Source organism: Capra hircus, chromosome 19 (assembly GCF_001704415.2).
Source record: "Capra hircus breed San Clemente chromosome 19, ASM170441v1, whole genome shotgun sequence".
NCBI classification, from domain to species: domain Eukaryota; kingdom Metazoa; phylum Chordata; class Mammalia; order Artiodactyla; family Bovidae; genus Capra; species Capra hircus.
In genome coordinates, this window is record NC_030826.1 from 49184920 (window position 1) to 49212028 (window position 27109).

General features: G+C 58.1%; 1 protein-coding gene across 1 annotated transcript; it reads right to left on the reverse strand.

Moving 5' to 3' along the window:
• METRNL (meteorin like, glial cell differentiation regulator) lies at positions 7247-22457 on the reverse strand. Its single transcript, XM_018065384.1, has 4 exons — positions 22067-22457; positions 15901-16286; positions 9024-9083; positions 7247-8066 (listed from the first exon to the last, which is right to left on the reverse strand). The coding sequence occupies exons 1-4, from the start codon at positions 22225-22227 to the stop codon at positions 7744-7746; spliced, it is 930 nt and encodes a 309-aa protein (XP_017920873.1). The 5' UTR covers positions 22228-22457; the 3' UTR covers positions 7247-7743.

A 27109-nucleotide genomic window follows, 5' to 3' on the forward strand; every position in this document is an offset into this window, starting at 1 on the left:
CTCCGGCTGACTTTGCCCTGGTGGGAAGGTCTAGGGGAGGGGAGGTGGGGCCAACGGGTGTTCAGGGTGCCTGGGACTATGGCTGCATGCCCCTCGCCCAGAGGACTTTCCAGGACCCCTCGAGGTGGCTTCCTTTGGCCTCTGCCCCAGCACAAGCCCCTCAGACACCACCAACCCTCTACTACCATGTACTGATTTTTCACAGCACTTAGCCACCTGCCATCCGGAGTGGAATCACCAAGCAGGCAGGGACTCTGGATCGTGCCGGCACACAGTAGGCTCTGCTCAGAGTGAATGTCAGCTCACACCTCTGGGGGTCTCACCAGCTCTCTGGGGGCCCCCGCCAACTGTGACCACACAAAACAGCCGCTCAGAAGGGCGGCCTTGGGGGAGGGGATGGCACCCAGGCCTGCATGACTGATCTCACGGATCCCCTGTCACATGACGCCCAGAACCACTGCTCAGGCAGAAAGCTGCCCCAAATCTTACTCTGCAGAAGGGAATGCTGACAGCCTGGCCAGGCCAGTTCCCACCACACAGGCCTGAATTAAACAGTTTAATCAATTAGTGAGATGGAAGCCTCTGTGTCAGCTGCAGCTCTAATGAGGGGCTCCCTGCCCCCACCCGTGGGACGCATCAGCCTTCTCCCTGGGCGCCTCGACAGGGCCGGATTCAGCCCAGGTCCTCCCCAGGCAGTCGCAGCCCCAGAAGCCGGTCTGGGAGCCAGGCCCCAGGGCCTCAGCTGGATGCTCGGCCACAGAGGGCCAGGCCCTCCCTGCAACCAACTTTCCCTCCACAGCCCAAGCGGCAGAGCCAGGAAGGCCTGGGGTGGGGGTGGTGGGGACTTGGGGGAGAACTACACAACTGTCTCTGTTTGTGGATAAGGACACAAAACTCCTGGGGACGTGGATGTGGCCCAGTGGGACTGAGATCACAGGGATGACAGGTGGATGAGCCAGCCCACCCCGCTCCCTTCCTAGCGTTTCTCAGCCTCGAACACACACGCACCACAGGTCCATGCACAGACACAGGAGCAGACACACGCATCTGCACTCACGGGCTCCCAGGCTGCAATCTCCCAGCAGTTTCAAAGCATTGGCACGGGACCCAGGCACCCTGCAGAGACTCAGGCCTGGAACCTCCCCTTGATCTGTCCAGGTCAAGGCGCAGGGTCAGGGTCCATGCCAACGTACATGTGTGATCATGTGACATGGTGGGGGCATGTCTCTTTGTTTCTGCCTACCCCCACCCCCACCTCCCAGCATCTGCAGTGTGAGTGACTCGGCACTGACTGCACCAGACTGTGTGTGTCCTTCTGACAATCAGGTTGGACTTTTCTCAGTGCATTAGAGATAAAGCTGCCAACCCACTCATGATCACTAGAAAGTTCCTCATATATTTGCAGCGAGGGGGATGGACATTTCAACGCTTGGCTTCAGTGAGCAGGAAAGGCCAGCCAGAAAGAAAGCAAACCTCAGCCCAGCCCAATGTCCTCCGACTTCCGTTCTAAAAAAGACAGGGGCTGTGGGTCGCTGACCTCGCACAGGGACTGGGCAATAATCTGGTGCAAATCTCTCTTCTTCTCTGGGCACTGACATGTCCTGGAATGGAAGCTTGCCCGCAAGCGTGGGGTCAGGGCTGCATGCCTATCTGGCAGGGAGACCCTCACCCATACCCCCAAGCCCTGGGGTAGCTAAGGAGATGGCTAGGGAAAAGGCCATTTAACACCCAAGACAATCTCCGCTCTCCTCAGAGAGGACCCTGAAAAGGAACACAGGAGCCCAGGCTCACACATGCCGGCTGCGGACTCCATGCCCCAACACCCCAGCACCACTCACCTCCACACACTGTCCTTTGTCCACTGAGGTGTTGAACGGTGGCCCCGCCTGGGGGTCCCAAGTGGGGGTCTGGTACTGACACACCCACCACAAGGATGCAAGTAGAACGGCTGTTGTTGTTGCTGCTGCTGCTGCTGATAGTTGCTAAGTTGTGTCCAACTCTTTTGTGACTACATGGACTGTAATCCACCAGGTTCCTCTGTCCGGGGGATTTCCCAGGCAAGAATCCTGGGGTGGGTTGCCATTTCCTTTTCCAGGGGATCTTCCCGACCCAGGGATCGAACACACGTCTCTTGCATCTCCTGCTTGGCAGGTGGATTCTTTACCACTGCGCCACCTGGGAAGCCCGCATATCCATGTCATGTTCAAAGTCACCGAGGGCCGTGCAGGCTGGGGTGTGGGCTTCCTCGGCCTCTGGGAGCTGGGGACAGGTCCTGTAGTGAGAGTCCTCCACCAGCCTCCTGGGTGCTGAGCACAAGGGACCAGGGAGCCCTCTCAGGGCAGGGAGGTACCGTCCCACTCTGCCCTTCTTCCCCTAATGCTGTGGGGAGGGCAAAGGACAGAGGGGCCTCCGGGAGGGGCCTTGTCTTGGAAGTGCCTTGGCAACACTTTGGAGCACATTGAGGGTCATCTTGGAGGGTGAGAAAATGACATCCATCCATTCAAGGCGGCAGGACGCAGTGTTTGACGGGGAAAACCCCAGGCTGGGCTTCCTACTTACTGTACTTACTCCCATCTCAAAGTGGGCCCACTCCAGGGGCAAAGCCATCTGAGGCCATGAGAGGACTTCTATGGACCAGCGAGGAACCAGTGAGTCCAGACCTGCCCCACCCCCAGCTGTGCCTGCAGCTGCCCCAGTGAGACTGTCCCCACCCTTCTGAGCCCACCCTGTCATGCCACATCTGTGTCAGCTGTGCAGGTGAGTGGAGCCCAAACACAGGGCAGATGGGGCATCTTGCGGGGAGGGGGTCGGGGGGACAGGTGAGGTCCCGAAATCCAGCCAGAGAAGAAGAGAAGCTGGGAAAGATGGGACGAGGCGGGGGTGGGGGTGGGCGGTCCACAGACAGGACAGGAGAGAGCAATGGGGAGGAGGCATGTGCAGGGCTTGAGAGGGGCCACCCACAGTGAGAGAGGCCTAGGACGCTGGGCAGAGGGGGGCTGCAGGTGGGCCTGGTAGGCGGTCTCTGGGCCACCGGGGCCCGTCATCACCCTTGGTGCCTGGGGCAAGAAGGTGACTCAGGACAGGTAGTGCTGGAACCACACCTGGACTTTCCTGGCAGTGAGCTCAAAGGCAACCGGTTACAATGTAGCATCGGGTGGCGGAGACACCTGCGATGGGAGGGTGGAGGGCTAAGAGAGAGAAGGAGAGACAGACAGAGAGACAGAGACAGACGGGATGGGGAGGCAACCCGGTCCCTCGCATCAAAAACCACACCTGCCCCGTGGCTTCTACCTACACGAATCACTGAGCTCTGAGAGCCTGATACAAGTTGGGGGCCAGTTTTCTAAAAACACAGACACAGGCACATACACGGCACGCTGCACACAATTTTAGGGGGAATTCACAAGCACTCAGGCTGCCTGGGGACACTGCCAAGCCCCCTTCATCCCAGGTAAGGAGGTACCTGGGTGGGTTTGTCTCCTATAGATGTTGCAAAACATTCCCACAAACTTGTTGTGGCTTAGAAAGCAACACAAGGTTATGATTGCCTGGCTCTCGAGTGTCAGGTGTTGCTTCTCTCTGCAGGACCCTCCCCCACCTCCATAGCCAGCACACTATGTCTCTTTGGTTCTCGCTCTTCTCACTCTCTTCCTTAGATGGGTTCTTTTAAGGACGCCTGTGATGACAATAGGTTTCCCCGGTGGCTCAGCGGTAAAGAATCTGCCTGCAATGCAAGAGCCGCAGGAGCCTCAGGTTTGATCCCTGAGTCAGGAAGATCCCCTGGAGGAGGGCATGGCAACCCACTCCAGTATTCTTGCCTGGAGAACCCCATGGACAGAGGAGCCTGGCGGGCCACAGTCTATAGGGTCGCAGAGTCAGACACGACTGAAGCGACTTGGCACACGCATACGTAATGACAGTAGGCCCAGCAGAATAATCTCCTCATCTGATTAGCAGTCTTAGTGGCTTTAACTCCCCTTTGCCATGTCAGGTAACACATTCACAGGGATTATGTGGATAATTACTCCAGGGATTCCAATGGGACACCTTTGGGAGCCACTAGTCTGCCATCCCCTCCACAGCGGGTAAAGAGGACAGATGGGATATGGACTAGATTCGTGGAAACATGGCCCAGCCAGTAGGGGGTTGAAACAAATTGTCTCCAGGAGACCCTGCTCCTCCTCCAAAACCGAGTGGTTTCCTCAGTGCTCCGGAGGCAGACAGCAAAGGGAAAGGTCACGTGGTGCTCCATCACTGTCCCCGCCCACCGTTCCTCCCTCCCAGGCCTGTTTGCTCCTCCCACACACCAGCTCCCCCCTTCCTCAAGGCCTGGCTCAAACCCCACCTCAAACACCATGGATAAAACGGCAGTTCATCCGCCTCTGCCCACCCACACTGCATCCCAGACCCGGCTCTGCCCCCCAGACCCAGCTCTGCCCCCCAGACCCAGCTCTGCCCTGTTTCCCTCCGCACCAGCAGTCACCTCAGTGTGATTCAGCACCTGTCGGTTTACATACTGACAGTCCCCCAGCTCCGGGGCAGCCTCCTGGTGCTGGAGCTGGAATGGAAGCCCCGCAGGTGCGTCTGACTCTAGGCTCCACCCTTGCCCAGCAAAGAGGAGGCTCAGAGCAACAGCACATGTGTCAGGCCATCCAGTCTGGCCTGGGATGTCCACAGGGGCCCTCACCTGGAGGCCAGCTGGCCTCTGGAGGCCAGGCCAGGGACTCCCACATGCAGCAGTCTGGAGGTTTCCCTGGGTCCCAGTGGACCACACAGGCAGGTGTGGGTCAAGGCCAAGCCCTGGCGAGCACATGGCCCCTACACCTGGGGTCCATCCCACCCCGGCTCCTCCGGGCAGGCACCGATGGTGCTGGAAATGAGGTCTGGGGCATATGATGAGCAGCCCCCAGCTGGAGGTTGCAGGGTCAGCCTGACTCCTTAGGGGGTCGGGACAGGGGAGAGGTGGGTGGTCTCCTTGCTTTGGGGTTCAGGAGCCTGAGGCTTCAGGAAGCCCAGACCAGCAGGAGGAGAGGGCCAGGGACCCATATGTGTCCTAGGAAAGCACCCTTAGCACAGGGGCGCCATCAGGAAGCAGGAGAGCTGCTGCCCATGGATGCCATGATGGCTGAGTCTCAGTGTTTCCTGACCTTGATGTTATTGGACAGCCCGGGACCTGGGGCTCCCATCAGCATGCCCAGTGTCACAGGCCAAGAGAGTAGGGATCTCACTTAGGGTCTGCCAGGAAGAGGTGTTTCTCGGGTGGTTTCTGGGCTTTGGCCGACCGGTGCAGAGTGTGCAAGATGGGAGGGAGTGGACACGAGGGGTGGGGGTGGGGGGCACCACTTGGCAGGATGGAGGTGGGATCCAGGGCACCCCGGGCCAGGACTCAGGGCTCCTCCACGCCTCCCCTTCAACCTCTGGATGGAGCCACAGTGGGCTGCCAGCCTCTCCATCCACAGAGAGACGGGGGTTGCCCAGAGCCAAGGGTCACTGGTCAGTTATAAGGACCCTCCAGAGAGCCTCTGGGTGCCTAGTCCCCTCAGGGCTCTATAGTGTTGAGGGGGCAGGAGTTCTGGTGTTAAGAGAGTGGGCTGGTGCATGTGGGGGCCTCAGACCCCACAGCAGCCCCTGGGCAGCAGGAAGGCACAGGTTGGATGGAGGTGGGGGCTCTGTACCCTCTCAAAAATGGTGACCTTTCCAGCCCCTCCCCAACACCCAGCAGCCCTGGACTACTGCCAGGGCTCTGCTTGGCCAGAGAGAAACCTCCCACGTGCCAGCACTAGGCACCCACCTGCGGGGCCGCACTCGCAGCGCCAAACCCCACCCTCTTCCCAACCTGTCCAACACGCTCCCTCCAGGCTCCCTCCAGACTCTTGCCAAAAGGCCTCTACCCCCAGGCACTTCCTGCAAAGCTTCAGCCTCACGTGGAGGAAACGCTGCTGTCCACCAGACATCAGCACATGGGGTCAAGGCCCCGGATCCTCCTGGGGCAGATCCTGGCGTCCCTGTATTGACTGACGTGAGGGACGCCAGCCCAAAGCCCGACAATCTGGTTCTGCAGCATCCGTGTGCCCAGCCAGCCCAGAAAACCCAACGCGTGAACCCAGGAGCGGGTCAGCTCCTCCCCTGCCTTGGACCAGGCACGTCTGCTGCTGTTACAGGCGTCCTCCTGGCGTAACGCATCCCAGTGACTAGCCACAGTGGGACCTGTGCCCGTCACCAGACCTGCTGTTTCAGGTCATCACCCTGCTTCTTGTTGGGCAGGTATTGAGCACCTGCTTCTTGTTGCGACCTGCAGGAGCCCACAGGCCTGAGCCAGGGCACACCTGAGCTGACCCACAGGCCTGAGCCGGCAGACAGCCACTCCTCACGGTGTGCCTGAGTTTTCCCTGCAGGGGATTGGTGTCAGCCTCTCCCAGGTCCTTGGCGTCTCAGCAGTTGCTTGGGAAGAATCACAGCCTCGGGTCTGATTACATGACAAACCTGTTAAGGTGAAGCCCTTAGCAGGATGAACAGAGTATCTCCTGAGATTCTTATCTTACCCAGAACCTGTGCGTGTGAACTCATCTGGAAATGAAGTCTTTGTAGGTATGGTCAAGATGAGGTCTTACTGGATCAGGGTGGGCCTGGGTCCAGCAATTGTTGGGCGTATAAGTGGAGGGCCACATGGACAGAGATACTCAGAGGGAAGAAGGCCAAGGGACAGCAGAACAGAGACTGTGATGTGTCCACCAGATCAAGGGCCAAGGACTGTTGGCAACACTAGAAGCTGGAAGAGACAGGGAGGGGTCTCCCCTGGCACTGTTGCAGGGAGCGCACCCCTGCCCACACCTTGATTTTGGATTTCCGGTCTCTAGAACCGTGAGAGAATAAGCATCTGTTGTTTAAGCTCCTGGGTTGTGGTCATCTGTTTCGGCAGCTGTAGGACACTGACTCATCCTTGAGGATCTGGGGCTCAGAACAGCCCCTTGGTATCTAGACACTTGCCCTGGGATCAGGCATTTGGGGGAAGCTGAGGTCAAAGGGCAGGATCTGGGTTAACAGGAAGGGGGTGGGGTTGGTCCACCAGAAAGACAGGGGTTGTAAGTACGGAGGTAACAGCCTCACTTAGAGTTGGGTATAGTATGAAAGGTCCCTCACGCCAGGGCTGGCAGTGGGGGGCACTGACCCCAGGAGAAGATCTGACCTGGACCCCCAGCTAAGGGCCACACACCCCTGACCAGGGCTGAAGACAGACGCGCACTGATCTGTCAGAGGCTGGTCTTTATTCCCTGGAATGGAAACACCCTGCAGTCCCAAAATGATGATGACTGGCAAAGCCCCTCCTTTAAAAATCCAAAAACAAAATGAAAAACCATTAGGTGTCTGGCTCCATAAATTTCCATCATAAGAAACAACTTTGAATGGTACCCAAGCCTGGTGTCGGGCGTCCACGGTGGGTTACGGCCCCCACACTTCACCCAACAGACCAGCCAAACACAGTGACTTCAGATGCCCAGAAAACAGTACGAAACGAGACACAAAGGCATTTTACAACACGGGAGTTTGCTTCCTATGGACATTTCTTTTTTAAAAAAAATATAATAACTTAGTTGGCATGTTACAGCATCTCCGATCAATCCGTCAGGGAGTCCTTGGCTGGAACCTCGTAAGGCCGCAATGCAGCGTGTGCCTACTCAGCCTGAGCGCCAGGCACTCACCACAGTGTGAGTGTCCACTGCTGCGGCCGCAGTCACCTGGCGCTTACTCCGTGCCCATCTCGCAGGGGTTCAGCCCCCTCTCCTCAGCGTCCCTGTACATCCTTTGGAAATCCTTGAAGCGTGGGGCGCAGCCAAGCCAGGCCTCCCCAAAGTGCATGTGACCGGTGAAGAGAAACTCGCCGTGCCCGGGCCGGACGCCGCACTCCAGTAGCGTGGAGACGCGCCCCCGCCAGCCTCCGCCCTCGCCCTCAGGGGCCGGCCGGAACACCCTGCTCTTCTGCCGGTAGAGCCGGCTCACGTTCAGGTGGATGGCCGACTCCTGCCTCTCCGGCTCGTGGGTGACTTTCTGGATGGAGCCTCGGACGACTGCAGAGGAAGGAGGGGGCGGTCAGCAGGGTGCTCACCAAGCCAAGAGCACACCCCACACCCTGCAGCCAAACTGGGAACTGATCCTGAATGCTGCCTTCCAGAAATTCTCATTAAAAAGCGCAATCCACACACAAGAGGCTGCCTAGGGGCTGCTCTGCCACTCACACTGTCGGGGGGCAAAGATGCTCTTCTCTCAAGGTCCAGTCACAGAAGTGGGGGGAAACAGAAGGTACAAACCTCACTGTGCACCAGCTTTTCAAGTTGGAACAAGAAAAATGACTGCAGTTAATACTGAAGTTCTGCTGTGGTTCTGCATCAAGATCGGACAGAAAGGGTGAAGCTTGGAGAAGAGGAAGGTGACAGGAAGAAGGACAGAGCAGGCACAAGCTTGGGGACCCCTAGCCTGGCCCCAGATCCCGTCTGTGCGGGGCCAGAAAGAAGGGGGATTGCACTTCCACTCCCCAACTGCCCTGGGAGCCTAGGGGGCTGAGTCAGGTCCTGCTGGTCCGGTTCCAGCAAACTCATACTGAGTGTTGCCACCCTTAACCCAAGAACGTTTGTGCCAATGTCACAAACAGGCAGAGGCTGAGTCCCTGACCTCAGCCCTAGCCCCACCAGTGCCTCTAACTCCCACTTCGGTGCCTGCAAGGGACCTGGGTGTGGGCGGGGCACCAGGACTCGGGCTCAAGCACAAAGCAGGAAAATGCTCAATATCCCCTCAAATAGGAATTCCCACCTTAAAGAGGAATTCCCAACTCTCGCCCGGTCCTGGACACAGGTCCCTTCCCTTGGGCTGGGGTGGGTTGGGGGTCACTCTAAATGAGTGGAAAGGAAGGCATTTTCCCATGACCTGCAATTGGTGATGGTGGGGGGGCAAGCCCAGTCTTAAGCAGAGTCTCTTCCCCCCCGGGGAGTTTATTTCTCCCACGTGTTGGGACCCTCCAGCATACTCACCAAAGTCGCTGGTGCAGACGGCCAAGAGAACCTCTGTGTGGCTGCAAGGGCGGCATGGGGCTGCAGGGAGAGGAGAGAGCCAGATGTGGGGTCAGATGGGGCCTGTGGAAGCTCGAGGAACACAGACCCTCCCGCCCTCAGCACGCAGGCCACATGACATCCTATAAATCCTCTGCTGTCAGCAGCAACTGTCTAGGCCCGGGGGCCTCTGCCATCAAGGTGCCAAGAGAGAGCCAGCAGGCGAGAACATGACCTCCACCTCGTGGGTGGGGAGACGTCTCTAGGAGCTCCAGGCTCACCTAGGCCGCCTGCAATGGCATGAAAATGAAGGGCAAGTGGAGTTTTATGCTGGACTGCACTCAGCTCATGTCTGCAGTCACACTTGGTAAGCAACCACTGGGCTCTAAGTTGCTTTTCAGTGCCGAAACCAACCTGAGCTCATCTGAAGCTGCATTCCTGACACCAGCCTGGCCAAGAGCCTTGCGTGGCCTCGGTGGTCAGGCCTGGAAATGCCAGGGCCTCCCACTCACATTGCCTGTCCCCACGGTCCCATCTGCCACCCTGAGAGACGTGTCCACTTGCTTCAGTGGTGGGGTCCTTGTCTAACCGATGGGACCAGATGACCACCTCCAAACCCCTCCAGACACCTTTCACAGAAAGTCCAGTTCACAGGATCCCCTCTGAGATCCCAAGATGTTGGAGGGGGCTGATTCCTCCAGACAAACCAGTCCCTCTCGGTGGGCCTCTGCCCCAGGTCAGTCCTCACTCTGCCCTCCACCTGCTGACTCAGATGGGCAGGAGCCCTCCAGAAAGGCTAGGGAGGGGGGAAAGGGAAACCTTGAGACTCGGAGGACCCCTGGGGACCACGGTGCTCCTAATCAAGAGTGGATGTGGGGAGACACGAGTTTATCATTTGGCTCTGATTTTGCACTTTTCCTCACCTGTTTCTAGGGGCCCCAACTCCCTAGCAACAGAAACATTAGGTATGAACGCTCATCAGGACAAGCTTCCCTTGGCCCTTTCATATTCTAAAGGCCCCACAGGGTCTCCAGCCTTGACGCTCACTGGGCCTGGACAAAGCTACAGCTGTCTGCCTGCCTGGCTGTGAACTGGGCTGAGCCGTCACCTGCCCAGGGGCTGTAGTGACTTGGGGCCCTGGAGGAGACAGGGAGACGTGGAGGAGAACAGGAGGGGCCTCCAGGACCCAGAGTGTGTGTGGGGGCGCCCAGAGATGACCCTGGAATCTCCAGCATCCTGGGACCCCCGAGGATGGACATGACGTGTCCAGAGCACTGGCCTTCCTGTCCTGCCCCTGGTGGGGGTGGGTGCACGCATCCCAGTCCAGTCTGGCGAGTACATGACTCACGGGCGCTTCTGCCAAGTTATCAGGAAAAAGGAGAAGCCGCAGAACAAGAACAGCCTGTTGGACGCGTCGGAAGCATCTGAGAGGACGGAGCACCTCCCGCCCCAGCTCCAAATCCCGTGCCTTCTGCCCACCTGTGGCTCTTGGTCATGAGTGTGGACCCCCAGCCTTGAGGCCTCCCCTGAAAAAGAGGGTGGTCCACTGGGGGTCCCCCACCTCTAGCCTGCTGGGAGCCTCCTGCCCACAGTGGGCCTGACAGAGGTCACTATGGTGAGGAAAGTGGGTTGCACGGCCTCACGTGCACTGGGGGGACTGGTATCTTATGACATGGCAGTGGGGAGACTTCCCATCCTGGCGGTGCCCCCAAGGGGCAGAGGCCCCCATCTGGGACCCCGGGGCCAGGCCTTGCAAACTCCAAGGGCAGGGGGATGAGAGGTGAGGTCCTCACAAGCTCTCCAGAAGCTGAGACGGGCCCAGGCCACGCACCCTGGTCGGACTGCAGGCCTAGGTTTGTGTAATTGCCAAGCCCTGGAGCCTTACCTTCTGTGGGTCATAGGCCCCAGGACCCTGGCTGACTGCTGGGGAAAAAGGTGGCACAGGCTTGTCCCGGGCCCTGACTCAAGCCCAGTCCCATGGAGGATGTCCAAGGACCCGGCGGCCCTAGGGGCAGGTGGGCAGCAGCCTGCAGACCCTCCTGCTGAAGCCTCAGTGAGCTGGCGCCACCCTGACAGCTGGAGCTAACAAATCCCGCACCCCCTGCGACTCTCTATGACCCTGAGCTTTAAGAAGTGTAGGCACCTTCGTGGAGAATCCAGGCTGCAGATGCTAACGGCAGCAGTCTGGAAACAATTATTAATCGGAGTCAGGCTTATAAAGGCAGAGTGGAATGCGCTGGTTCCTGACACATCGAATCTCGTTTCCTTGCGGGGAAGGTGGGGAGGGGGTGACCCAGGGGCCGGGTGGAATTCTGGCCTGTGGTTCTCGGAAAAGGGGAGGGGCAGGGGAGTGTGGACATGGAGCAGATTACTCTGGAATGTGTAAAAAATGAACTGAATGAAGTGGGGAAAAAGAACAGGGTCGAGGAGACCAGCCTGGGGGCGGCAGGGACGCAGGTGAGAACGGCAGGTACAGATGGGAAGGGCAGCACCCTGATGTCAGGCTCCGGGCAGCCCGACGCCCAAGGAGATGTTTGCAGATGGTGGGATGCTGGTTCAGCAAGTGGGACGGCCCAGGTGAGGATGACTGGGATGGAGACCTTGTGTGAGACACCCTCTGGGGTCTCCAGCACAGCCTCACCAGGTGGGGAAACGCAGCATTTTAACAGGGAGGAAAGTGCAGGTGGCAAAGTAGCCAGTGTTCCCTAAGCCGAGAGCCTCCTCTGATTGGCACGACAACCCCGCGCTCACCCCAACTCCAGGCTGCAAGGTAACATCATCCCACAGGACCCTGAGGGGCCTAACTCAGGCTGGCCACCCCCTGTAGAGGCCCCACAAGCACAAGGAACTCTCCCCCCCCCTCACCAGCCGTCTCCTCCACACCTGCTCTCCTCCCTTCCTTTTCCTGGTGGGCAAGGAGTCGCACCTTCCACCCCAAGAGCCCGGAGCTGGATAAGATGAAAGGTAACCTTAATAATGACTTGGGGAGCTGGAGAAGCACTGGTGCAAGAAACTAAATTTTCAGGGAAAAAATTAAGTTCTGTTTCCAGGAAATAACCAAGTTTCTTCTCATTTCTGCACGCTGTTGTTTATCTCCCATGGCCCCTCAAGGCCACTCCTATATTCTAAGGTGCCTGAGTGGGGGGAATCTCAGCAGGGACCCCCTAAAGGGGTCATTTGCCTCTGACTCATCAACAGAGCAGTTTCAAAGGGGACGGGGAGGTGAAGCCCATCAGAAACTGTGGGACCCAGGCCGCCTCACCCCACCTGGCACCCACAAGCAGTGATAGGTGCCACTCCTGAGCCTTCACGGTTGGCACAAGGGTGAGTCCTCCTGCGCCTCCCTACCCTCCAGCTGTGGATCTGAAACACTACTGCCGTCCCCCTTCACCTGCACACAGGGGGCCAGCTCCAGGTGGGCATCACACACAGCCCTCCCCTGCTTCTCTGCTCCCTAAGCATTAAAAGAACAGGCTGGAATCAAGGGTCCCAGAAGAACCCCAAAGATGGGGTCTACCTCTGTCCCTTAGAACCAGACCGAGTAACACCCCCGCCCTCCCTTGCTGGCCACCCCAATGGGTCCCCCAGGCCACTGGGCCACAAGGGCGCTGCTGGTGCCTGCTTACCCGAGTATACTGGGACCCTGCAGAAGACGGCCAGCCGGGGCCACAGTGAGGCCTCAGCACATGGTCCAGGCGTGGCCTGGAGCTTCTTCCACTAGTGAGCTGCACCTGGCTGCTTGCCTGCCTTTTATATCCTGCCAGACTTTTCCAGCACCAGAGGAGGGAGTGCTGGGTTCCTCAGGTGCCTGGCGAGGCCCTCATGGGAGGGGGAGGGGAGGGGGCAGGTTCCCCCGCTCTGGCCATGTGGCAGCCCAATCCTGAGTCCCCCAGGGCTGAGGGACCCCTGCCGCCCGCCTGCCCCCGTCTCCTGTTCTGGCCTCCTCTTTGGCTGTCGGCACGTCTCAGTTCATACGAGGCAGCTGACTGTGCAACATGATGAACACGAGGCTGACACGCTCACCGTCAACATGCCCGGCGGAACCACCCAGAGCTGCGGCCGGCGAGGCTCACGCACACCTCCCCTCCTCCGGGATCCCGGCCCACAGGGCCTCTGCTCTCCTGCCAGCACCAACTGGAACTCGTGACTCATCGGTGAGGGGGAAGGCTTGTCCACCTCCCCAGCAGGTTGCTTCCTGGGCTGCTCGGCCCCAGGACGTGCGCTCACCTCCACGGCCCACATACCAGGGATCTGGCTTCACCGGGGTCTCCCAGATGGAGCCAGGGCCAGACAGGAGGGCACTGCCCTCTGAGAGCGCGCCCGGTCCCAGGGGAGGTCACTGCTGCCAGATGGCTGGGACCAGCATTCCACATTACGTACCCATTCCTCTGGCATTAAAAGCTTAGGGACGCATCCCTGGGGAGAAGGGATGGACCAGCCTTCCCGGATCCCTGCTACCCTCGCCTCCTTCAGGACACAGAGGTGCTGGGCCCACAGCTGCCAGACCCTGGGAGCGTCTTGAGTCCCCAGCTCCAGTTCTGACAGTCACTGCATCTATACTGCCCCAGGCCAGCGCCCCAGCCACTGGGCAGATAGACAGACACTCACGCCCCATCACCCCCAGGGTCCCTGGCGATCTGCAGGCCCCAGATTTAACGTGACACTCCAGGGCCAGGCAAGCATATGGCTGGGGGTAACAAGAGCACCCCAGCAGCCCAGTGTCCAGCTGCAGCCATGCAACCAGTGTGGGGCCCTGGCTAGCGACCAGATGACCCACCTCATCACATGGGGCCTCCTCTCTGGGACCCCACGGGGCTCTCCCAAATCCACTTACTGCCCTAGCCTGGAGACATGGACCTGGGGTCTGGGGGAAGGGGAGAGAAAGTCTCGGGTCCCCAGGGCTGAGTCACAGGCTGAGTCACCCCAGGTTGCAACCACACTGTGCATTTTCCACCAGAGACTCCAGTCTGTGCTGACCAGATCACCCAGGTGGCATCACGGAAAAACCTCTACACCATGGCCTCTGAGAATCTGGTGGGAGCCGCACAGCAAAGTAGAACAAAGTTCCAGCCGGAGAGAACAAGTGACCAGTAGCCCATTGGTCTCAACCCTTCAACATTTTAATCAGTAAAAGGACTGCTAGCGAGTTCCTAATATCTGCCCCCTCGGCCAACCATCGCCGTGGTCAGACACATCAAATTTGGGGACTGGGTTTTTCCAGATTTTGTTTTTATGGCGAGTTTATCTCCAGTGGCTCCCCGCTCCATACGCATACACACCAGAGCGAGCCCCGGTGATCACTTGCTGGTGATCAAGATAAAGGCTGTTGTGGTTAAAGTTTTATTCAAGTCCTGGGGTTTTATAGCCACTTTCAGCATTCCTGACAGGGTCCTACCCAGTCAGGCCCTGGGGGGAGGGGTCCTACCTGGGCAGTCATACGCTAAAACTCTAAAACAGACCAGTTTAGGCTGAGAGAGAGTTAAGGTTTTAGAAAATCATCGGAGTCAAGAACAACAGGACAATATACTGTAGATTCACACTCAGGAGAAAAGTCTACATTTCAGATCCTAGGAGGTCTGAGTTTTCCCAGTGGAAGATTTTATTCACTAAAATGTGGAGATTATACTATTCTTGGGGCTGATCCACCCCTCACACCAGGTGCTTCGACCTCAGCACTGCTGACGCGTGGGGCCAGGCCATCCTCCATGGTGGAGGGACCATGCCAACACTTGGGGCCAGCTCATTCTCCGTGTTGGGGCTGCCCCATGCACTATGGGGTGTGAGCAGCACCCCTGCCTCACCTCCATCACTTGATGCCAAAGCCACCCCCAAGGGCCCATCATCTCAGCCGGTCACTGAAGAACAGCTGCCTGGAACCTGCCCCCAAGCTTATCCGAGCTCCCACCTTCCCCTTGGGAGGCATCTTGCTACCAACTAGTTTTGGAACTGAGGAAGATGGTGCAGATGGTGCACCCAAGGGCTGCCAGCCCCCACCCCACACACTCGGACCCTGCAAAGCCATCTGTGCCTCGGGGCTACAGCCCCCCGGGCCTGGTTGTCCCTGATGAAATGATGAGGACCCTGAGTTTACCCTGTGTGGGAGCTCTTGGAGCCACACACTCCTTTCTGCCCACAGAACTTCCAGAGACCAACACTGCTCTCCCCACAGGGTTCAGCAGAGCTGTCTGCTGGCCTCAAAGAGGAGGAAGGAAAATCTGAAGCCAACACACCAGCCCTCAGCCACCCAGAGACTCCCTTGGGGACCTCGTCCGGAGTCCCCGGATCTTCACAGCCACTCAGCCGCCTCGCCTGGCATGGCGCTGGTGCCCTCGCTCCACAGGGGCGAGTCCTCACTGACACCCACACATACATCGGCTCGGGAACCCGGGACTGGCTCATGATTCAGGACACCTCAGCTTGGGAACAGGAATCAGCCTCAACTCCCACCCAGACTTCAAATGTTTCAGGGTCTGCAGCCGACACCCAGAGCACCTCACCGACTCGTGTGTCAGGAGAAACTCTGGAAGAGTTTGGATGGTAAAAGCACCCATTTCAAATTGCAGTCACAGCTGGTCCAGGGAAGAAGAGTGTACTAGGGGCCAGGACCGTGTCACGGCTCTGTTCTGACCCACGGCCATTGTCCTGAGTCCAAACTGCCCACAGCACGCCAGGGGCAGCCTCGGCCACCCTCAGGCAGACCCGCCAGGTCTGAAGCCCAGACTCGGGTATCGTGTTCTTGCCTAGAGATTCCTCCCCATGGGAGAAGGTCAGGGCAGGAGACAATGGATGGGGGGCAGACCCAGCAAACAGGAGAGGACTCCCCCCGAGGCCACCCCCGCACCCTGCGCGCCACACTCACCCGACAGGGCGTGCAGGTCCAGCCCCGCGCGCCTGCTGGTCAGCTCGTACTGGAAGCCCGTGGTCCTCCTGCTGATGTCTTGCTGTGGCGTTGCCTCCACGAACAGGCCCCCCTGCTCAAAGCCTAAGCACGGCGCCTGGCCGGGCCCGAGGTCCCCGTCCCGCACCAGTAGTTTCAGTTCTCCAGTCTTTTCCAAATAAATATTGGCCCCCGAGGAGCCCCTCAGGGGCTTGATGCACAGAGTCAGGTTCCGGGAGGGCGAGAAGGTGTTGGGCCGCAGGTTCACGATGAGCGCCCCGGTCGGGTACATCCACTCGACAGTGCCCGCCGAACAGCGCAGGTAAACTTGCTCCACCTCCTTCCTGTGGGCCTCGTGCGTCAACCCGCTATGGAGGGGGAGAGATACGTCAGTCGGGAGATGCACCTGAGCACCGCGGTAAAGAATCCGCCTACAATGCAGGAGCCGCAGTAGACATGGGTTTGATTCCCGGGTCAGAAAGATCCCCTGGAGGAGGGCACAGCAACCCACTTCAGTATTCTTGCCTGGAAAATCCCATGGACAGAGGAGCCTGGCAGGCTACAGTCCATAGGGTTGCAAAGAGTTAGACAACGACTGAAGCAACTTGGCAGGGCACGGCAGCACCCCTCGCCCACAGACAGGTGGGCGCTGTGGCCACCATGCAGCTGAGGGCCCATCTCCAGGGAGAGGGGTGCGGCCACATGGTCCCACCCGTCCGGCTCTAAGCACTCTGGCGCATGTGGGAGCTCCTGGCTCCTGGGCCCTCTCAACACCCCAACACTCCACTGGCCTTGAGCCCAAGTCCTGGGGGTTTCTCCCTGAGCTGGGATGGTGACGGGTGCAGTGGAGGTGGGAAACATGGAAGGGACGGATCTTCCAAAAAATAAACAGGGAAACACCAGCAAGATGTTGGCACCAACCCAGGTTCCAGATGACCAAATGAGGGTCAGGAAGCTCATTTGATGGGAGATTCCCATTGAGTGGAGTGGAGACCAGGGAGCAGATTCAAGTGACAGGAAGCAGGCTGGAATGCCATGCACAGACAATAAAGAATGCACTCCAGGGAGCAGCTTTTAAACCAAAGGGAACGTTAGCAATTTGGTTGGTGGGGGGGGGGGGTTGGTGGTAAGTTTTGTCTTTAGGGTCCCCATTAGACACAATGTTCCTATTGTCTTGAAGGCAATGATGTGACCGCTTTGTCATTCATTTGTAAACCTGAAGACCCTGCATTGCCAATCTTTTTTTTTTCCAAAACAAACTCAAATTTCATCAAAGCAAGATACACAAGTCAAGGAAAGGTCCTCCATGGGGAGACACAGGAGGGAACTGTGGAAAAAGACCACAAAAGATCTGTGGGATGCCTGTCTTCCCGATGGGGACTGCTGAGGAGTTCAGTGGGTTTCAGTCCTAATAAATGCCAAACAGGAAAAAATGAAGTGTGCTCTGCTCTCGGGGTGGCAGGTCTTGAGTAAGTTGTAACACTATGTTTTCGAGAAATTGAAACCATCAAAAACGTTCAAGTTTCCCCTACTCAAAACTTGTAATGTAAATGTCAGCTTGTGGTGACGGTTACGTCATGACCACCGAGCAGCCCTGGAACTCAACCCGGTGACTTCAACTAAGTGTTTTATTACATGAAATTTGGTTCTGATCAGATCTCAGACAGGTTCACCCACATTCTTAGGATTTTTACGTGAAATAAACAATGCTATATTCAGAGCCCTGGCCTGAGTGAGTTACCAGAAACCTTTTCTGCAGAGGAGAAAACACATAACATATGGTTTGCATTTACTGTTGGTGACTCATGCTCGGGGCCCCGAAAAGCCTCGCTTTTCATACGACGGCCAGCTGCAGGCTGGGGCTGCACAGTCACCCTGCAGACCACATCAGAAGGAGGTGTCAAGGAGGTGAACTCCCTCCTAACCCCACTCCCCACCCCCAAGGCCTTGGGTCATAGGCAGCGTGGCCTCAGACGCCTACCGGGGCCGCACACGCAGAACAGACTTACAAATTACAGCCACATAAAACTCACACAAGCTCATCTGACACACAGGAGGGGATGGGTGTAATTACAGTGCTGGGTGACAAAATTAGACTAAATGGTGTGTGGTTGCCACAGATGACTATAATCAGCCCTGCTCTTATGCAGCCAAACAAACTTTATCACAGTGTCCCTCCTCTCCTGGCTCCAGCCTCAAGGGGCAGCTGGACACTTGCCCCATGCCCAGGCACCAATCCTCATCTCTCTCTCCCACAAAAACCATCCCGTTAAAGGTTTTACTTCCTTCTCAGTGGGAAGAGGGGACCCTAGGGGCCGAGGGAGTGGAGAACCCACGGCAGAGGCTGTGGGTACCTCTCACTAAGTTGCCTTAACCTCAACAGTGGAGGGGGGAACAGGGGTGGGCTTACTCTCCACCCACGTCTTGGCAGGGGTGAAGGCGGCCCTCATGAGGACTGATGGCCAGCCCACGCTGCCCAGGGGGAGGTGGACCCAAGGCCCCGGGGGCTGCCACCACCAGCCTGTGCACATGACCACATGCATCCATTTACTAACAAGTCACTCGCCACCTAAAAGAGGACTAGCAACAAAGAGACAGTGGACAAACAAGAAATCACTTGGCGCCCATCACTTTACCCTCTAGCAGGTCCACCCCATCCCCAGAATCTGCACAGGCTCTACTCTGCCTCTTCTCTCTTTTTTAAAAATTATTTATTTTTATTTATTTATTTGGCTGTGCCAGGTCCTACTTGCGGCACATGGGGTCTGCTATCTTCGTTGTGGCACACAGGACCTTTAGCTGCATCATGTGAATTCTTAGTTATGGCATGTGGGATCTAGTTCCCTGACCAGGGATCAAACCCGGGCCCCCTACATTCTGAGCACAGAGTCTTAGCCACTGAACCACCAGGGAAGTCACCACCTCTGCTTCTTCTCTCTTGTTCTACTAAAACATCAGGACCAACAAGACTCCCACTAGGCACCCAACACAGGAGTGTCCACGGTCACATTACAGCAAGAGCTCCATTCAGACAGACATCTGCTCAGTTCAGCCTGGGGCCAGCTGAAGTAGAAGATTCACAGTCTACCTAGTACCTATCGGAAAATCTAGTCACCACTGAAACACTGAAAAAAACTTCTGTTAATGCGAAAGTGCTGGAGATGCAAACACACAACACATGGGTAATGGTCACTGGTGATGGTATTTTACGATTTTCATATGACATGCAAATGACATCCTAACCACGCAAAAATGAAATAACTATGCCCTGATGTGATGAAGCTCAAGGATGCAGGGAAAAAATATATGGTTCTATTCAGCCTTAGGAAACTGAGAAAACTGATTTGATCTTGGATTATTTTAACTGAATTAATGCACTAAAAAGGGGGGGGAGTTGGCAAGTGTCACTCCCCAGGAGGACACACACCTGTGGAGCACCTTTATGGGAAAGATGGCAAATTCCAAGTTGCTGCAGGGACTATCTGACGGGGTCAGTGTGGTGGCAGCAGAGCCCACACCACTCATACCCACAGCCTGGTCCAAACCTTGAGTCACTAGAAGGAAGTGATGGTCTCTGGTTGACTAAAGTCAGGAAGAGCTTCAGATCAAGGGCGAAACCAAAAGGCGCTGCTTCCTGGAGTTACCTTTCATTTCCCCACCTCGCGGGAGAGACAGCCCAGGTGTGACATACCAGCAGTGCCCAGCCCGTCACAGTGGGAAAGTTCATGGTCCACCTTTATGACCAGGGCCTAATAAAGATAGGACGCATCCTGCCCTGGCCGAGGGAGAGGGATTTCAAACCCTTCTACTTAATTGTTTGGATACACCCAGAAACACATCCAGCCTGTCAAATAAATGTGAGTGGCCAGTGTCATAAACAAGCAACTCCCTTCGTATCAGGGGATCAGAAACCGCCCGGCGCATTGGGGCTTGCACCACCCTGTGCCGTCTTTAGAACAGCTCATAAAAAGTCATAAATGCTATAGAATCAGCAGGCAAACCGGTGCACCAGGGTAAGAATCTGTCAGCTGATCTGTGAGAGAGAAAGAAAAAAAAAAAAGGTAACTGGAGGGGCAGCGATTACAACGCCGGAGGTGGGTGGGTGGGGGGGTGTCCTTATGCTCCTGAAATGTGACTTGGACCTATCTCTGCTCCAGATCCTGCCCATAACTTCTACAGCCACGGCAGCCACCCTTGACAAGCTTCTACCTTTAGGTTGAGTGGAGGACACTGGAGGGTGTCCAAGACCAGGGGTTCATTAGCAATGATGGAGGGAGAGGGGGTACAGGCAAGTGGCTCTGCTTCTCCAGGTAGATAAGAGGATGCACAGGAAGAAGAGGGATTCCTCTACCCAATACAAACACCTGCATGGTCCCCAGCTCCCTCGGGTCTCCAGAGGAGACATCCTCTGCACACTGGTCCTCCAAGAATGTGAAAAGGGTGTCAGCTCCTCCTCTGGAAATTCAAGCTCACAGGGGTGGGACTGGGTTTCTGTTTTTGATCTGCTGAAGCAGGACACCCCAAGGCCTCATTTTGGGGATGCACTGATTCATCCAGCAGAGGCTGCAAAGCAGGGAGTTTAATTACCAGCGAGGGGGGAAAGGGCAGCCCCAGAAGAGTGTGTCAGAGTCAGAGGCTCCCAGCCAGCTCTGTGCTGGCGCCAGCATTCTCCAGGCCAACCCTCCCCCAGAGCTCGGATCTGCCGCGCAGGGCCCAGTCTCAGCTCCACCAACCCCTGCTGGCGGGAGACCTTCTGCAGCCCGGAGGGCGGGTGACACCAGCCCAACCTCAGGACACCGGGACCTTCACTCTGGGATGGGTGGGAAGTAGAGAGAAAGGAGCAACGTGATTGCTAATTTCCACAGAGAACTGGGGGCTTCCCGGGTGGCTCAGCAGTAAAGAATCTGCCTGCAATGCAGGAGACGTGGGTTTGAACCCTGGATGGGGAAGATCCCCTGGAGAAGGAAACAGCAACCCACTCCAGTATTCTTGCCGGGAAAATCCCACGGAGGAGCACGCACACTGGGTCTGGACGTATCCAAGATGACCAGCAGCTGCCCTGCTGACGCACAACCCAGCACCCTGGCACAACCCTGCCCTTCTCGGAAAAACCGTCTTCACTCAAAATAACCCCATGACACCCCCACAGCATGAGGTGTCTGCCAGCGGGAGTCTTCCCACCAGAAGGCAGGGTTTTAGGGGCCCTGCACGGTGGGACGCCCGGACACCCAGACCCCAAGGGAGTTCCGGCCCACTGTGTTGTCGGAGAAGACAACGCTAGCATCTCCGTTCCTCTGCAAACTCCTGAACCCGCAACTCCCGAAGCACATGCCGTCTTCTCCGACAGCGAGGTGCCGGGCTCTGGCCGGCGCCCTGGTAGACGGGTGTTCTCGTCCTGAGTAGCTGCGCTCTCACCAACCACCCCCACTCCCCGCCCACGCTTGTGACTTGCCTGTCACACTGCAGTTAAAAAAAAGAAAAAAGTCCTCGGCTGCCTGCCTTGGCGGAGGGCGTGAAGGGGGGTCGCCGAGCCCAGCGCGCGCTGCCAAGGGCGGCCTGACCTTCACCGGGCGGGGCGGGGGGCTCGACCAGGCCCAGAACTCGCCCGGCGCAAGGTGCCCGCCCGCGCGTCTCCGCCCGCACCGACGTGGTCAGCGCGCGGTCAGCGCCAGGGCCCCCTCTCCGACCACCGGAGCCGCCGCTCCTTCCTACCGACCCGTCAGTCCCTTCCCGCTCGGCCCTGAGCGCAGGCCCGGCTCCTCCCGGCCCGGGGCGCGCAACTCCTCGCAGAGGGCAGAGCCCGGGAAGGGACAGAGGGCTGACCCCCGATCGCCTCTAGTGAAGGGTCGCGGGGTCCGGGCTCCGGCTCTCTGGGAACCGAGTGGCGACCCGCGCGATCCTGCGCCGGGAGAACGGGCTGCCGGACCGAACCGACCCCACCGCGCTGCAGGCGCGCCTTCCCTTGGGCGTCCTCTGGGCCGGGGGACCGGGACGCCGCGGGCTCTTTTGTTCTAGAACCGGGGGCGGGGGAGGGCGGGGACCGCACTCGGCCTGGAGAGCGGGCCCCCGGGCCCGCGAGCCCCCGCGCGCTCGGCCCGCGCGGGAGGGGAATGGACGCGAGGGCCGGGCTCGCGCCGCGCGGACTCACCTCCCCTTCCAGCTGCACAGGTCGCTCGAGTACTGCGCGCCCGCGCCGCCCAGTAGCACGGCCAGCAGCAGCAGCAGCGGCGGCGGTCCTGGGCCCGGGGCGGGGGGCCTCGGCCACAGCTGCCCCGCGCGCCCCCCAGCCGCCCGCGTCGCGCCCCGCATGCTCTGGCTCCGGCTCGGCCGCCTGTCCCGCGTCCGCGCAACCGAGCAGACCCTCGACCCGGCGCGGCCGGGTGGCCGGGCTCCGAGTCCAGGCGGTCAGGTCGCGCGCCCCCCGCGCCTCCAGGGCGGCCGCCCGCCCATCCCCGCCGGAGTCGGGGCCGCCGGAGCCGCTGGAGCCGCTGGACCCGTGCGCTCAGATCCGCGCCCGCCGCCGCCGCCAGAGCCTCTGAAGTCTGCAAGTCCGCGGTCCCGGTCCCGGCTCAGCTGGGGGGCGGTGCCCGTCCCGCCGCTCCGCCCCCGCCCCGGGTCCGCCCCCGCGCGCCGGAACTCCGCCCCTTGCGCCCGCGCCCCGCGCCCAGTACGCCCGGCTGGACGCGGCGGATACCCGAGTCTGCGGCGTGGCAGGGGCGCGGAGCGCCGGGGGCGTGTGGCTCAGGGGTGGGACAGGCTAGGACGCCGCGGAGAGGAGAGGGCTGCGCGAGGGACGGGGAGGAGGGCCCGGGAGGGAAGAGCCAGGTTGGAAAGTGGAATTTCGAGCGGGAGGGGGAAGGGCAGCAGCGCGTCCCGGGCTTGTAAGGTGCGGGGGCGGGGTAGAAACCCGAGACCCGGTGTCTGTGCAGACCCTGGCCGAGCGCCTGGCCGGCAGGTCCCTCCCGCGGGCAGACTGAGTCCGGAATGGCCTCTGGGGTGTAGCAGGGGCGCCTGGCCATGTCACTGCTGTGTGACCAGCCTGAGGCCGTCAGGGATATTCCTGGCACCCACCCTCCACGGGATCTGAGTGTGCGTTGCGGAAGTTCAGACTGTCCCGTCCCGCGGCCCACGGGGGAGCGGAGGCCCGGCTGTGGCCGGTGACGTGGCTGACTCACAGTTGAGTGTGCGGTGGACCCTGGGACACCCGTTTCACAGAAAGGCTCTGGATTTGCCGGCCGAGGTCACCGCTCCTGTGCCTCCCTCCCCCTGGTCCCCCCCACCCGCCACCCCTGCTCAAAAATTAGTCTCCTGCCCGATTCACCAGCTTCGCACTTGATTTTCGAGGTGGGGACCCTCTTGTGAACTGTAGGATTTTAGCAGCATTCCGAGTAGCAGTCCCCGCACCGCCAGGCTTGGCAACAAGACCTGTCTGCAGATACTGCCGAATGCTCCCTGGGTGCACGGTTTCCTTCTGAGCTCCCTGTTTGCGCAGCACCCAGCCTTGTGAGCGCAGCATGAGGAGAGCCGCTGCCTTCCCCAGCTGGTCACTGGGGCCAGCAAGTGCCTGACATCCAAACAGGAGGACATAGGCAACTCAGAGGACCCTAGCCTCTGGAAGGATGATAAGGATCTACCAGGTGGAGGGAGGGAGCCCTGGCACGCCAGCCAGCCACCCGCCACCCCAGGAATCAGAAGCAGGTTTTTCTGCTTCCTCAGACTCGGTGTTGATTTGAGTTCCAGATTCTGAAACTTCATCAAATAGTAGAGAAATCTGACCGGGTTTTAGCATTTCTTTTCTGGCCAATATACATTTTGGGAGGAATTGCAAATGACCCGTGGGGGAGGTGAGTTACTTCCTATTATTTTTGCGTTGCACCCTTTCATTTGGTTAGAGTTTGGAAGTCTTAAATCGGTATAGTAGGGATGGAATTATCACCCTCTGGAGAAACTGGAGGCTGCAGGGTCCAAAATAGATGAGTCTGGGAGACAGCCTCTGGAGTGCTGGGGCAAGGCTGGGTGCGTGGTTCACCCTTGAAGGGGGTTACAGTTGAATCTGCTTAAGGCAGCCCCGAAATAGCAGGTCAACCCACCCAGCCTAAGCCTGGAGCAAGGACCTTGCCTGGTTATAAATGGTGATGTCATCCCAAGACCCAAAGTCAGCTTTGAGGCTGGAGGACTCTACACACATCCATTCTGGGCTTGAGCGCCTGCTGCACCCCTCAGCACATCCCCTCGGAGTGTGTGCCCCCTCCCCCCCCCACCTTGCTGCAGGTACCAGGGTGCAGAACTGCTCTGAGAAGTGAGTGAGCCAAGTGAAACTGCCACCCAGGCGGCAGGGGAGAGGGGTCTGATGCTTGCAAGTCTGGAAACTGCAACCACTTCTGTGCACCCCGAGCATGTCTGCACAGCAGCACCTCTCACCCAGGGCACTGTGGGTGGTAAGGAAAGGCTATACAAGCAGCTTGGCCCAGCTCATCAACCTCTGAAGGGCCCTGGGGCTGGTCAGGGTCCAGGTCTTCATACAAAGGAAGGTGTGGGTCGGTTTGAGGGCCCCTTCATGTTACAAAAGCAGATACTGAGTGCTGTGAGCCTGAGTGATCTGCTCAGGGTTTCAGAATTCCATAGTGACCGCTGGACCAAAGAGGAGAGCCGTTTTGGGGGGGCAAAGTGGAGCTGATTCCTGTCCCAAGCTCAAGACTCTGACCTGGAAAGCTGCCAAACCACCTCTGCTCAGGTCCACTTCCCTAAAACAAGCTCTGCACAATGGTGCTTGCCGGACCAGTGGAGCAGTGACCAGGAGCCAACTCTGCAGCCTTCAGTTAATAATATATCCACATTGGCTCAGCGATTATAGCACCAGTGCACATTAATGCAAGATGTCAGTAAGAGGAATTGGGCAAGGCAGGGAGTATATCGGAACTCTCTGTAGTATCCGTTTAGCTTTCTATAAGCCTAAGAAATTTAAGACAATTGATTAAAGGACAAAAGTTCTAGCAGTGTTCTTGGGAGAATCTGATAGGCTCTTGGGACCGTCCAACCTAAGTCTCTGTGACAGGCCCTCACTTCTGGGGACACAGGTACCTCTGGATTTCTGGAGGGTCCCTGAAGCAGGAATTTCCTGATTTCCCTCCTCATGTCAAGCGCCAGACTTGAGGTGAGGCCACAGCAGCAGAGCTGGTTCCTCACTCGCCTCCGGGCCTCCTGGGCACCTCTTTGTCCTGCAAGGTGGGGCTGACGACCCCTCCTGGCCGCGCAGAGCCACCTCCTGGTGCTCACAGTGTCAGCTCTTGGAGGGCATGTGATGGTGGGGGTCGGGGCAGCACAATGCAGTGGGTCATGGCTGGTTGAGGCTGCCCAGCAAAGACCACCTGCCCTGCTTCATCACCCCCCGCCCCACCAAGTGCAAAACAGGGAAACCCTGCAGGAGTCCAGTCAAAGAAACTTGGGGTGTGTTAGTCCACGGATGGCTGGGGTCAGAGAGCACTTCCCAGTGAGACTTTCTCCCAGTTAAACCCAGGAAGGTGGTGTCCCCACCCCCACCCATAGTGAGAAAGAAGATGGGTGTCGTGGCGTCTGAGAAAAGCTGGGTGCTGCATTCACGGTCCTCCCAACACCAGCATGCCCACTGGAAGGAAGAATGGAGGACCAGACCCACTGTGGTCAGACAGCAAAGCTGCCCATCCGCATACCCGGGTGACAGCCCCACCGTCTTGCCTGAGTTCCTTCCACGGCCCCATGAGGCCAGAGGAATAGGGCTCAGCAATGACAGAGACCACACAGCTCAGCGTGTCCTTGAGGTGCACACCTCTGCTGCGCCTCGCCTCTGCCTCGTGTGGAGGGGCAGTGATGCAGGGCACTTAACCACAGAACCGCCTGCCCCATCTACGGGTCCATGCAGAGCACATAATGATGGAGTCCATGGCCCAAACTCAGGTCAGTATCAACCTTTACTCCTGATCTGTCCGTTCACTTAAAGAGATGTTTCCCAGGCGCCTGCCTGGCACGTCTCTGGGGTGAGTTCCAGGGCCGCAGCCCCGGAACTGGGCCAGGCTGAGAGGCAGCAGCGATGGCCTCCAGTGAGACCACGATGACGGTTATGGCCGGAGACCTGCAGCTCTGGAGTGTCCACCTGACTTGCAAGCGCTCATGCGCTCCAACCTCTCCAGTTGTTCCTTTTAAGTGCGGCAGGGACCACCACCTGAGGAAGGAAGCTCGCTGGGGTGGGATCTGTGGGGCCAGACATGCTTTACCAGCCTCTGAATGTCAGGGTGCAGCAGGCCCTGCGGGTGGTGGATGGACCACAGACATGGGCTCCGATATGGCCGCCCTCCATGGGTCACACAGGGGTGGAGTCAGGGTCTGTTTCTGAGTCTCGTTACTTGCAAAGTAGGTGGAATCTTGATTCTCAGGGGGATATAGAGTGTGTGACATCATCACACAAAGCCTTATATAAGGTGGGCGTGATAAACCTCAGGTCCACACAGATGCTGATGCGGGGGTCAAGGTGCCACCCGACTCTCAGCAGGGCTCAGGACCTCATGGGGGAACCCTCTCCCCAAGCCCTGCCCTACCACTTTCATTGCATCGTGAGTTCTTTGAGCCAGTAACGCTCGGTCCCTGTAAATGCTTTCATTTTCTGCCCAGTCTTGGGGTTTTCAAATGTGTATTGACGGTCATTCTATCATGCATAATGTCCAGTCACTTGAGTCTGCTCACTGAAGAATTAACTTCCTCCCCTAGAAACTGAACGCTTCCAGAAAAACTTTAAAGGTTTTCCCAAACGTGTCCAGGGAATTCATTCTTTGGCATTCGAAAAACACATGTTGTTGTTGACGTTGCTAAGTCATGTCCAATTGTTTGCAACGCCATGGACTGTAGCACACCAGCCTTCCCTGCCCTTCACTGTCTCCTGGAGTTTGCTCAGACTCATGTCCATTGAGTCGGTGATGCCATCCAGCCGTTTCATTCTCTGTTGCCCCCTTCTCCTCCTGCCCTCAATCTTTTCAAGCATCAGGGTCTTTTCCAGTGAGTCAGCTCTTTGCATCAGTTGGCCAAAGGACTGGAGCTTCAGCTTCAGCATCAGTCCTTCCAGTGAATATTCAGGGTTGCTTTCTTTTAGGGTTGACTGATTTGGTTCACATTGAAACATCCAGACCCCCATCTGCCAAGGGAGGTTTACACGTGGACCCAG

What these genes read in the sequence shown, in the direction of transcription:
- METRNL (XM_018065384.1), bottom strand. Translation starts at nt 22,227, where the DNA reads ATGCGGGGCGCGACGCGGGCGGCTGGGGGGCGCGCGGGGCAGCTGTGG. An exon ending in GGACCTGCACGCCCTGTCGG is followed by an intron (nt 9,084 to 15,900) that starts GTGAGTGTGGCG and finishes CTCTCCCTGCAG; the next exon opens with CCCCATGCCGCCCTTGCAGC. An exon ending in CGTCTGCACCAGCGACTTTG is followed by an intron (nt 8,067 to 9,023) that starts GTGAGTATGCTG and finishes CTTCCTCTGCAG; the next exon opens with TCGTCCGAGGCTCCATCCAG.